This window comes from Octopus bimaculoides, chromosome 13, assembly GCF_046866305.1.
Source record: "Octopus bimaculoides isolate indiv1 chromosome 13, ASM4686630v1, whole genome shotgun sequence".
Classification (NCBI taxonomy): domain Eukaryota; kingdom Metazoa; phylum Mollusca; class Cephalopoda; order Octopoda; family Octopodidae; genus Octopus; species Octopus bimaculoides.
In genome coordinates this window covers 53900365-53914066 of record NC_142940.1, presented here as the reverse complement: position 1 = coordinate 53914066, position 13702 = coordinate 53900365, and the positions used below count along the sequence as shown (strand labels likewise).

General features: G+C 35.2%; 1 protein-coding gene across 2 annotated transcripts in view; it reads right to left on the bottom strand.

The window, feature by feature from the left end:
- Nucleotides 1-318: 318 nt before the first annotated feature.
- The window catches only part of LOC106872666 (armadillo repeat-containing protein 3), a 28327-nt gene continuing 14943 nt past the window's right edge, over nucleotides 319-13702 (bottom strand). For both annotated transcript variants that reach the window (XM_014919729.3, XM_014919731.3), the window contains exons 14-22: nucleotides 12964-13039; nucleotides 11298-11434; nucleotides 9956-10080; nucleotides 9112-9250; nucleotides 6934-7005; nucleotides 4531-4749; nucleotides 3470-3632; nucleotides 2321-2431; nucleotides 319-462 (exon numbers count right to left, since the gene is read on the bottom strand). In XM_014919729.3, coding sequence (XP_014775215.1) covers nucleotides 355-462; nucleotides 2321-2431; nucleotides 3470-3632; nucleotides 4531-4749; nucleotides 6934-7005; nucleotides 9112-9250; nucleotides 9956-10080; nucleotides 11298-11434; nucleotides 12964-13039 — 1150 coding nt within the window. In that variant the 3' untranslated portion in view covers nucleotides 319-354. The remainder of the gene's footprint in view (nucleotides 463-2320; nucleotides 2432-3469; nucleotides 3633-4530; nucleotides 4750-6933; nucleotides 7006-9111; nucleotides 9251-9955; nucleotides 10081-11297; nucleotides 11435-12963; nucleotides 13040-13702) is intronic.

Below are 13702 nucleotides of genomic sequence, written 5' to 3'. Positions count from 1 at the left end.
CCAAACAGCTGCAGTGCAGCGATGAGTAAACCACTTAGAGTATTTAGGACATTGATATTTTGTTGTGTGGAGATGTTAAGGGACCTGCCTAAAGGGATAGTTTCATTAACCTGCTGAGCTGTTTTTACCAAGGATATATTTCATATACAGTATTTATGATTTATGTATTTAGTTGCTTTTTTAACCTTCAAGCTGTTTCTCCTTGTCATCATCATCATCATCCACCACTACTTCTGTCAAGAATGCTTTTATTTAAACACCAAAACTAAAAGATAAGATCATATGCATTGAAATAACAACGTAAATGAAGTTACGATATTTAGTTACAATTTTTTTATTTCCAAAACAAAATGATTACATTGTACAATAGCGTATGGCCTCTGGAGTGTCTACTAAAATAAGTCGTCCAGGCTCATGAATGACATCCACAATGTAAGCTTTGAGAGGTGAGTTTACATCATCCTGAAAATGAGATTGGCAGTGCTTTTAGACATTCTGTATCTTTAGGAGATTTCTATGGAAAGCCCTCAGTATTTTTATATTCAGTTTAGCATTGAAAATATATTAGCAAATCTGTCAAATAATGGTTATTTTCCTATTTACTAAAGGATCAATAAATAAACTATTACACTTGTAATATTTGATTCATGAGCTTTCAGACTTGCTATCACTACTTCATGGGGAAAAGAACCAGTAAAAATATACTGGAAAAGGGCACAGAATTGGAGAGCAAAAATATAAAAATTATGTTTTAGACAAAAAGTTCTTTCACAGAAGAAAACAAGTGTAATAGTTTATTTACTAAGCCTTTAGTAAATAAAAGCAATTAGCTGTCGATAATAAGAAAACATCAATTAACATTTCTTGCTCTCTTCCCCTCTTCCACTTTCTCTCCCACTACCCCTATACTTATATATCCAATTAATCTTCATTAAATATTTATGGTCAACTTATCTACTACCACTTGTGAACCTTCCAAAATAGATTCTAGATTTCAACTTTTGATTTCTTACAAATAGTATATGGCTTGAATATAATTTCAGTTGATTAAAAATTATTTTTGGTTTGCTACATTTAGCATATTAGCCTGCTCTTGACTATATTTTCTTCACGTAATACCATTCCTGAGGAAATTTTCCCAAATATTATATGCTACTGATTCCGTTGCAACTAATTTGAGCAATAAGTTCTTACATTTAATTTCCATAAAACTGAACTATGATCATTTCCCTGATATTGTGTAATATTTCTGTTATCATTAACACCTTAATGGTAGTACATTGGCAGAATCATTACAGTATCAGACAAAATGTCTAACAATATTTGTTCTACTACATTACATTCTGAGCTAATCTTTCAATCAAGATCAACAGAAAGCTTGTATCATATAACCAAGAGTAATCTTAAGCAGGTTGGTATCAGACTCAACACCAAAGTAAATATAATATACTATCTTCCAGTGATGGTACTTGTAAGTGGCCACTTGACCAAAAGTCAAAAAAAGCAACTAAATCTACTTCAAATCTCACCTCACCATCTTCAAAATCAGAAAAGAATCATTGGACAATGAAATCTATATCTCTAAAAAAAAGACCAGATGGTCACAACTGGAGTATCTGTAATCCATGCCAATCAGTCAGGATTGGCATGGGGTTAAACTGCAACAGAAACAAATGTGTGTTGCTTGTTATTCCGCTCCAGTTCAAGATGGTAAACTAGAAGAATTGTTAGCATGCTGGACAAAATGCATGGCAGCATTTCTTCTGATTTATGTTCTTTGTTCTAATTTCACTGAGCTCAGCTTTACCTTTCATCCCATTTGGATCAATAAAATAAGTATCAGTTGAGCACAGGGGGCAATGTAACCGACTAGCCCTACTCCAAAGATTTCAGGCCTTATGACTATAGTAGAAAGGATTATTTAACTCCAGGCCAACCTTGATTAAACAAACTTATGATCAAAAGTCTTCCAGCCATGACCATTCTTATAATTTTTCCTAGCAATATTATACCTCAGGATAAATTATCCAATTAATTCTTTTTTTAAGATATGAAGGTAATGGTTTGAGGGAGTTTTGTCTGTTATTTCTAGCAAGCGGGTATACCCTCATTCATTTCAGTGTTTTATTTCTAGTGTCGTGGAGTGCAGAGTTTTTCTCAAATATTATAGATGTTTTCAATCTAGTTTGGATTTTTTGCAATCAAATTTGATTGCGAAGAATTCAAATTTGATGGCAAAGAATCCAAACTAGATCGAAAACATCTATATTTAAGATGCCTCCAGAATTGACAATTAAAACAAAAATATTTTTCAACCAACCTTTTGACCTACAGTTTCTGAATCTTCATTTCCAAGCAAAACAATATTCCATGCTTTGAAGAAATCTCCATGCACGAGAGAACAACGTATAATAACACGGTCAGCCAACACCTAGTCACAAAAGAAAATATATGTTATCACCATTTTTTTTTTTTCACTTTCTTGAAATATGGAGATGAAGGTGAGTGACCTAGTGGCCAGGTTGTTGGGATCATGATCATTAAGTTGCGGGTTCAAGTCTTGGACTGGGTAATATGTTGTGCCTTCAGTAAGACACTTCATCTCATGTTATTCCAGTTCACCCAGCTGAAAGTAAGTACCACTGGTACCAAATGTTTAACCCAACAATGAACTGGTCTCTCAATTAGGATGGGAGAAGTCTTGTTCTTCCAGTATCATCATCATCATCATCATCATCGTTTAACGTCCGCTTTCCATGCTGGCATGGGTTGGACGATTTAACTGAGGACTGGTGAAACCGGATGGCAACACCAGGCTCCAATCTGATTTGGCAGAGTTTCTACAGCTGGATGCCCTTCCTAACGCCAACCACTCAGAGAGTGTAGTGGGTGCTTTTACGTGTCACCCGCACGAAGGCCAGTCAGGCGGTACTGGCAACGGCCACACTCAAAATGGTGTATTTTATGTGCCACCCGCACAAGAGCCAGTCCAGGGGTACTGGCAACGATCTCGCTCGAAAATCCTTACACATGTCATGGGCACAAGTGCCAGAAAGGCGACGCTGGGCACAGGTGCTATCCCGATTTCGCTTTCACTTGCCCCAATAAGTCTTCGTCCAAAAACGTGACTTAAAGTCCAAGGCAGACTTTAAAATATGCAAGAAATACATTTGAATATTTCTTGCACATTACTCTTGAACCAAAACTTGAAAACAGGAAGACATTTTTTTTCTCTATGGCTCAACATCACTTAATGGAAGATTGAAAATGATAACTGGACATTGCGTGTATGATGGTAACACTCATTTGCAACCATCACATAATGTCACGACAAGGAGACACTCACACAAATACATACATGTGTGTGTGTGCCTGCACCTTGGCCATGTCTGTACCGCAATGCAAACTATAAAGGGTACTGCAGTTTCAACTCTAATAATAGTTATATTCATTGTATGCCATCAAATACCTTAAATAGCAAAGCTCTGTGGAATTGGTTACCATATTTGATTGAGCCGATTGAAACAATATTTGAAGCACGTTCATGCTGAATCTGAGAAAGTGGTAGTTCCCAGCTGAAGTTTCCATACTCTTCTCTAGAAACAGCTCCGCCCATCTTGTTTGAAACAAATCTGAAAAATAATTCAATTTAAAGATAGCAAGGCATAACCACATTAACTTTCAAATAAATAATGTCAATCATCTCCCTATACATTTTCCCTGTCATTTTCTCTTTTCATTTGTCAATCAATTAACATCCCCAACTACATACAAATGTATGAGAAGCAGTTATGCCTGTCCTAGATTACTGTAATTTCAATATATCATTACTATACATCTAATGAGCTGACCTGACAACTTTTGCTATTCCAGATTGAAATGGACAGCTGTAACAGCACTTTGAACACACCCTACTAAACACTGCTTGTTGCAGCTGACTAGTTTTCAGAATGCAGTCAGGATGTCTGGAAGCTTTTTATGCAATAAAGTTTTATGTTAAGCTGTGCATAAACACTACATAAACTTATAAATTGCTCTAGACTACTTATAGATTAACTTTTTTACGAGCAGAAGTAACTCAACGAGGGTAGAGAGAAGGTGAGCGACAATGAGAGGTGTAATAGAGAGTCAGAACATCAGAGCTGGTTGAGAAAATTCACAGTTTTCTAGATGAAGACAATAAGCATCAGGTTTGGAGCTGATGTGACAACTTTACACAGAATTATTCCTGAACATTTGAACATGCACAAAATTTGTGCAAAGTTTGTTCCAGAGTATTCAGTGACAAGCATCCAGGTAACCACCTACTTGACAGAGATGGGCATCAAAACTGTCCCTCACCCACTCCCTACAGTCCAGATCTTGCTCCCTGTGAATTCTGGAGAACCTCAGGGGCAATTGTTTTGACCTGTGCAAGCATAGAAAAGTGGATGTTAAAATGATGATAATGAAAGTGTGAATGATAAGTATTAATTTACATACATATAAACGTATCAATAAGTCAGTCTCAAGGTTGTTTGCATCACTTACTTTGCTAATGTAATGATTTGCTCAAGAAAATTGTTCATGTTTGTTAGTTCTTTAGTTATTTCATCCACGTAGCCACCAAGTTCAGGATCTTCTGGTAGGACAAAGTTCTTTTCTTCACATTCTATTACTGTCACTGTAGGTTTGTCTTCACCAGTAGTACTGGTGAATTCTTCCTCTTCCTTGCCCTTCTCAATTCGCTCTTTTGGATTCCGAGACCGCCTAAAAACAAAAAAAGAAAGAAAGAAAAGCCAAAAGAATTTCAGTGTCTATTATTAAATAAGAAGAGAGATATTTCAAAAATAAAGGCACTCTAGGAAAACAGAAGATACAAGGCTTTGTGAGTAGATTTGATCATGTTTGTGTGAGTGCGCATGCAAGTGGTGGTGCTACTGTCTCATCTTCACAGAATGTAATACTCGCAAATAAGTAATGTTGTTTGTTTCCAATCTTCCATGGAAAATATATCTGGCCACTGGAAAATGATACCCTGCTTGGAAATAGATGAAACTGGTACCAGAAAGAGCATCTGATCATAGAAAATCTGCTTCAAGAAATTCTGCCTAACCTATGCAAGCATGAAAACGTGAACCCGAAAACAATAATGATGAAGTTCATTATCAATAATGATGAAGTTCATTATCAATAATGATGAAGTTCATTATCAATAATGATGAAGTTCATTATCAATAATGATGAAGTTCATTATCAATAATGATGAAGTTCATTATCAATAATGATGAAGTTCATTATCAATAATGATGAAGTTCATTATCAATAATGATGAAGTTCATTATCAATAATGATGAAGTTCATTATCAATAATGATGAAGTTCATTATCAATAATGATGAAGTTCATTATCAATAATGATGAAGTTCATTATCAATAATGATGAAGTTCATTATCAATAATGATGAAGTTCATTATCAATAATGATGAAGTTCATTATCATCATCAGCAGCAGTATATTCATTTGGTATCTGTATTCCATATTAGCATGGGTTGGATGGTTAAACACACTTTGAAGAGTCAAAGGATTACATTGAGCTCCAGTGTTTTCCTTGTCAGGAGTTCTATAGTTGGATGCTCTTCCTAACACCAACCACTTCACAGAATATACTGGGTACTTTTCCATGGTACCAGCATTTGTAATATCATTGGTCAACTTGCAAGACAAGAACCTTTGACAGAGTGGGAATGTGGCTTTGTGCCAAGTGTTGAGAGGCTCAAGTACGATAGACACACAAGAACAGGTATTTCGTTGTAGGGGAGATACATTGCCACCCCAGGATTAAAGGAAGCAAGAATGGTAGAGATGAGGTGTCAGGACATATCCTCACAGTGCAAGACGGTTGATCAAGAGTAAATAGAGACAGAGAATCAAAGATGGTTGGGTAGGTTCATGAAAGTGTGAAAGGAGAGTGATAGACAGCTAGCAATCTGGACAGAGGTGAAATCAGTGAATGGTGAACACAGGTGGAGGAGTAATCAACGGTAAATCTTAGTCTGAGGAAAGGAACAGGGAAGCAAGAGTCAGTCAGGGAGGAGGTGGTGATAGTTGGCAATGCATAAAAGGAGTGTGGTGGACAGCTACAATATAATTAAACCACAGACAGATGAAAAATAGGGAGATGATGTGAAGTGTCAGGGAGAGAGAAGATGCACAGCAACAGAGATGGAGATCAGAGGTATGCAGGGGTGGATATAATGAGTGACAAAAAAGGTGGAAGAGAAGGCATCTCCATGCACACTGCATATCTTCATCCAGAGGCCCCTCTTCTACACCCAGTATTCACAGCCATTGAATGAAAGCAACAAAGTCTTAAACCAAACAGATGCAGGTATGGCTATGTGGTTAAGAAACTTGCTTCCCAACCATATGGTTTCAGATTCAGTCTCATTGCACAGCACTTTGAGCTACTGGGTGAGAGTCTTCTGCTACAGCCCCAGACAACCAAAACCTTGTGAGTGAATTTGGTAGGCAGAGATTGAAAGAAGTCCATTATGCATGCACACACACACACACACACACACACATTGGTTTTTAAACAAGCTTCACCATCATACAACCAATGTTGTTCATTTCCAGTCGTGTGGAAAATATGTCTGGTCATGAGGAAATATTAGCTTGCTTGGAAACAGGTGAGGGTTGGTGATAGGAAAGGCATCTAACTGTAGAAAATCTGCCTCGACAAATTCTGCCTGACCCATGCAAGCATGAAAAAGTAGATGTTAAATATTGTTATTGTTGTTGCTGTTATTGATGACAACAAAAGCAGTAACAAAAAATAAGAAGCCTCAGCCTGGTCAATCAATCTGCTCAAAGAAAAAGCAGCCAAATGTTGCTACTATTACAAATACAGGAAAAACACATTAAAAAGTCATAATGCAAAAATCAACTTACCCGTCTCTTTTAAATTTAAATAAGACCCTGCTGTTAAGGTCTTCTTGTTTTTCATCGTCTTTTGCTGGAGCTCTGTGGAGAGGAAAACAAAAAATCCATGATAATATTTTAAACAAGCCATAACAATAAAAAAAATAACACTGTGAAGGTGTGTGGCCTAGTGATCAGGGTGTTTGGCTCATGGTTATGACATTGTGAGTTCAATTCAGGGACCAGATGATGCATTGTGTCCTTGAGCAAAGTACTTGGTTTTATGTAGCTCCAGTCTACTCAACTGTAAATGAGTACTAGCTGAGTGCCAGCACATTCCCTACCTCTCTCCATCTGTCACATCCTGGATGTTCTGCTGGATCACGAGTAAAGAGGCCAAGTGTCCATGTCTTCTCATGATTACACAGGCACCTAAAACAATTAGTGAAAGTATGATACATGCTACTAAGCTATTCTCACTAACAACTTATGACTGGCTGTGGTTTCACAATTATTTTGTTCAAGAGCCAACTCCCAATACACACACTCATGAAAAAAAAGGAAACAAAAAATGACTACAGGATTAAGAAGTTTTGGGGTTGAATCCCACTGCTTGGCATCTTGGGCAAGTGTTTTCTATTATAGCTTTGAGTTGACCAATACATTTCAAGAGGAAAATGAACAGAAAAGCCATCATACATGTGTATATTTATGTGTGTGTATCTATATATATATAGAGAGAGAGGGAAAAACAACATGTTTCGAAACTCCTATCTGCCTATTGGTTTTGACAGAAACATATATATAGGTTCTTCTTAAGTTCTTTCTTACCTTTTTTGAGCTTTCAACCTCCAATTTATTTGTAATGCTTTTTAAAAAACATCATCTTTCTACAACATGCAAATAAATCAGTAATTACATCCATTTATTCTTGATTTTCTTCTCCTTGTTTTTCCCTGTATATTAATAATTTCAATAATCCTAAACATATACAAATGACTTTACCATTATATGATATGGATTGAACCTGTGGAATACCTTCGATTATATAATCCCTAATGAGGACTTAACTTCCTCGAATTAACTATATATATATATATATATATATATATATATATATATATATATATATATATACATACATACATACATACATAAATACATATATATATATATATATATATACACATATATATATACACGTATACATACATATATATATATATACATATATATATATACATACACACATATATATATATATATATATCATCATTATCATCATCATCATCATCGTTTAATGTCCACTTTCCATGCTAGCATGGGTTGGACGATTTGACTGGGGACTGGTGAGCCAGGTGGCTACACCAGGCTCCAATCTGATTTGGCAGAGTTTCTACAGCTAGATGCCCTTCCTAACGCCTATATATATATATATATATATAGGTGTAGGTATGGCTGTGTGGTAAAAGTTTGCTTCCCAACCACATGGATCTAGGTTCAGTCCTCATTGCATGGCACCTTGGGCAAGTATCTTCTACTATAAGCCAATCATGTATATATGGATGTATATATGGATAGATGAATGAACAGAGATGAGTGAACTAATGAGTAGACAGATGAGCAGGTAGATGTGGGTGGGGTGGAGAGGTTGTATCTTCTTGTCTCAACATCACATGATAGCTAACAATAAGCATCGCATTCATACAAATGATGACCTTCACTTCCAGTCTTTCTTGAAAACATGTCCAACCATGGGGAAATATTATCTTCCTTGGAAATAGTTGAGGGTTAGTAACTGGAAGGGAACCCAATTGTAAAAAACATGCTTCAGTGATTTCTACTTAACACATGCATATATTCTTTTATTCTTTTACTCTTTTACTTGTTTCAGTCATTTGACTGCGACCATGCTGGAGCACCACCTTTAATCAAAAATTGATCCCAGGACTTATTCTTTGTAAGCCTAGTACTTATTCTATTGAACTCTTTTGCTGAACCAGTAAGTTACGGGGATGGAAACACACCAACATGGCAGTAATGATGATGGTGGCAGTGACACCAACTATCTCAGACATGGAACATTACATTATAATACTAAATATCTAAAGAACATCCATGGGTACAGAATGATGTCTATGCAATGATATCATTGTTAGTTGTTCTAGCTCAAGTTAGATTAATATAGTTTTTTTCTTTTATACTCACTCAAATTTCGCATTAATCACTATGATAGACTTGCGGTCCTTCATCTTTTGAGTGCTTAATTCCTCTAAGGATTTGAATTCTGCATCCAGTTTCAGACGACCAGCATAAAAAAAGCCATCCGTAATTATATTTGTAGGAGCTGTGGATTAAAATTTAAATAGTAAAATAAAAATATTTTCACTGTTTCCAGACAGTGGAATTAGCAGTGTGAATTAAGTGTCTGGATTATGAACACAATACAGCCTTGTTACATTATATTAACCACCATTTTCTTAACTAATTTGCAGCCATCTTCTTCACCCTGAGTAGATAATTTCATAAAAAATATATTTCATTTGTGTAGCGATGTATCTTTGTCCTTTTTTTAATAGAGAAAGACAATTGCAATATTCCAGAAACTGTTGTACAGAGAAACAAGGTGATGTATGAATGAAAGTGCAACATGAAAAGAAAAACAAAGACTTTTAATTTAAATAGCTATCCTAGAATATTTATACAATTATTTTGTCAAAAATAAGGTGCTGAATTTACATCTAAATATGTTCTTTGCATACAAAAACTAAAACAAAAAACTATAGAATGAAAGCAAATGTTTGGAACTATAAATAGCAACTGCAACACTGAAATATGTAGCAGATCACTGTTGTTGTTCTAGATCAGCAGTTCCCAAACTTTGAATCACAACACAATTTGAGTTATGGTATTTTTCTGAAAGGGTCACAAAACCAAAATCTTTTAAATTTTACTTTTGAAATATTTGATAAAATCTAAGGGGACAGTAATTGTAAGAGTCTGTGACTACTGGTCTAGAAGGATGTTATCAGAAGAAAAAATGTTTTCTCACCAAGGTAGCCACAAAACGAGAACTTTGCAGAAAGATTGTTGTCAAATAGACGTTCAAGAGCTATTGCGGTGAATTGATTCCGACGTGTCGGGTTCAAATTAATCTCCTGGAGTGTATTTAGGCCACTTTGAAAGAAATAAAATCATAAGACATTTATTTTGACAGAATATATAGACAATTTTAATATTTCAGAAATATCTATCAATATTATAAAAAAATAATAGATAATAAAACTTTTTCAGATTTTAATCAACTTTCTACACTTACTTTAAAATAAAGCTAACCTATAATTATGCAAAACTATTATCATTAAGATAATTACAGGCTAACATAATTTGGTGAGCTGAAAATAATCTGTAATCTATTTGAATTATTAATTAATGACAACGTGTCATTAACTAATGGAAATTACTCTCAAAGGGGACAAGGGACCAAAAATTAAATGGCGGCATGTGATGGTGGAGAGTGATTATGATGTGTGGATATTATGATGCTATACCCAGTGCTTTACAAATGAAGACTCTTGGAGAATTTATTCTGCATTGAGTTACAGATACTCCCTGGTCACTCTTGCCATCAGGAGTCCAGTGAACTAGTAATTGGGCCAGTAGAAACCTGCCAATGAGTGCTATTATGAAATAGATAAATAAATAATAATAGAGCTTCTCTCTATCTTCTGTTTGTAATTACATTCTTAATATCATTCTTTGAAAGACAAGTAATCGACCAATTTGCAGTTAAAGAGCTGTTAGGAGAATATACGTATAGATGTATGTACATATACGTATGTATATATGCATATATATATATATATATATATATATATATATATATATATATATATATATATTATTTATATCATTATATGATTGAATGCCACGCATCCTCTTCCAAGTAAGTTTTATCTTATATATATATATGTGGATGTCGGTATGCACATACCTGTACGTATATATGCATATACTCATTTACTATGTATATATATATATATATATATATATATATATATATATATATATATATATATATATATATATATATATGACAATGAAAAATAAGTTGCAAAAAAAACAAGATTGCATGTAAGCAGAACATGTCTTATTTGAATTAGTGAATGTGAGACTTTTCTGTAGCTTCCAAAAGATTGAATAAGTTTCCAGATGTGTTTGTACCACTAAATATCCAGTGATAATAACATTGACTTTATGAAATACATGGAGGTACATCATAAACTTACAATACTAACTACCAACTACTTTGACCCCTGAGAAGTTTCCAGGGGCTTGCTAAGGTATTTTAGTAGAAGAAATTCATAAATGTGCAAGATGTGTGAATTACTTACCCACAAATACATATCTCATGAGCTGTTGCTTCATCTGCAGCACTTACGTAGATAGCCCATGCTGCATTTTTCACAACATCTTTATCTTCTGATTTCAGTAGTTTTACCACTGGTTCAATGCCATTTGCATATCTCAACTGATTCAGTGAGATGTTAGATGTGAGAGAGCAAAAAAAAATATTAGAGAAACGTGAATAAAAACTGAACCGGACCTTTTCAAATATTTCAAACAGCAAAAGTAATTTTTCAAAATCACATTTACTTTATTATTGGAGTGGCTGTGTGGTAGGTAGCATGCTTATGATCCACATGGTTCCGGGTTCAGTCCCATGGTGTGCACCTTGGGCAAGTGTCTTCTACTATAGCCTCAAGCCGACCAAAGCCTTGTGAGTGGATTTGGTAGACGGAAACTGAAAGAAGCCCGTCGTATATATGTGTGTGTATATATATATATATATATATATATATACACTCTCTGAGTGGTTGGCGTTAGGAAGGGCATCCAGCTGTAGAAACTCTGCCAAATTAGATTGGAGCCTGATGTTGCCATCCGGTTTCACCAGTCCTCAGTCAAATCGTCCAACCCATGCTAGCATGGAAAGCGGACATTAAACGATGATGATGATGATGATGATATATGTGTGTGTCTGTGTTTGTCCCCACCAACATCGCTTGACAACCAATGCTGGTGTGTTTACGTCCCCGTAACTTAGCGGTTCGGCAAAAGAGACCGATAAAATAAGTACTAGGCTTACAAAGAATAAGTACTGGGGTCGATTAGCTCGACTAAAAAGGCAGTGCTCCAGCATGGCTGCAGTCAAATGACTGAAACAAGTAAAAGAGTATACATGGAAGGCAGCAAGCTGGCAGAATCATTAGAACGCTGGATGAAATGCTTAGCGGTATTTCATCCATCACTACCTTCCGCCGAGGTTGACTTTGCCTTTCGTCCTTTCAGGATCGATAAATTAAGTACAAGTACACTGGGGTTGATGTAATCGACTTAGCCCCTTCCCCAAAAATTTCAGGCCTTGTGCCTATAGTAGAATGGATTATTATTATACATGGACATATTTAAATAAGTGTCTGAAACTTGGATGCTATATTATTTTTTATTATTATTATTATTTTCTTTTTACTTGTTTCCTTCATTGAACTGTAGCCATGCTGAGGCACTGCCTTGAAGGGTTTAGCTGAAGAAATTGATGCCAGTACTTATCCTATTTTAAGTCTGATACCTATTGTATTAGTTTCTTTTGCCAAACTTCCAAGTTATGGGGACCATAAACAAACCCACTCTGGTTGTCAAGTGGAGTTGGGGGACAAACACAAAAACATACAGACATATACATGTGTTAATATGTGTGAGTGTGCATGCATATGAATGTATGTGTGTGTGTGCATGTGTGTAAGTTTGTGTGTGTGTGTGTGTGGATGTGACCATCATCATGACCATTTAACATTCTTTTTTTCCATGTTGGCATGAGTCAGATAGTTTGACAAGAACAGACAAGTCAGACAGCTCCGCAAGGCTCTATGTCTGCTTTTGTATCACTCTTGGTGATACATCTAAAACAGAGGATATTCACAACATGTTTTCAGTATTACAAATACAAGAAATAATAGAAAAACAGAAAAACAATTGTTCTCTAATCATTATACTTACTTCATCTCTTGATAAAGGACTGCTTGCATAATTGGCAAGTGCCAACAACACCTGGCTCTGAGTTGACTTATTGTTTCTGAAATATTTCAATTTAAAAATATTCATTATTTACATCTGACGGATATTTGTCCTCATCTTGTTTGTTGTTAACACTACGTTTCAGCTGATATACTCTCCAGCCTTTGTCCTGAGGAAATTTCAAACCTGGGTTCTCATTCCTAAGGTAATTTTCGATGTTGTTGTTATTATTATTATTATTATTATTATTATTATTAATAAAATATCTTACAATCAAATCGCGCTCTTCGTCTTGACTGTTTACCTTTGCGAAGTTACGTCAATCCTTTTTAAAATATTATTATTATTATTATTATTATTATTATTATTCAGGCCACTGCCTGTAATTGAACTCGGAATCTTGGGGTTAGTAACCCACACTCTTAACCACTACACCATATGTGTAGGTTGTTTTTGTTTTTATTATTTGCAAAATAATATAAGTAATATAACACTAAAAATCATAAAATCAGTCAAGTATTCATCTTTGATACATGTTGTGCTTCTTGGAAAACTATTTCATCCTAACCCAAAAATCATGCCTGCTAAAAGAGATGGGATTTTGAACCATTGCAAGCAGAGGGTAACATTTTTGCTTAACAAAATATTCTACCAACAACTGGCTTAAAAATCTTCCAATGAGAAAAAAACAACAACCCCAATATATCTACTTTTAGTTTAC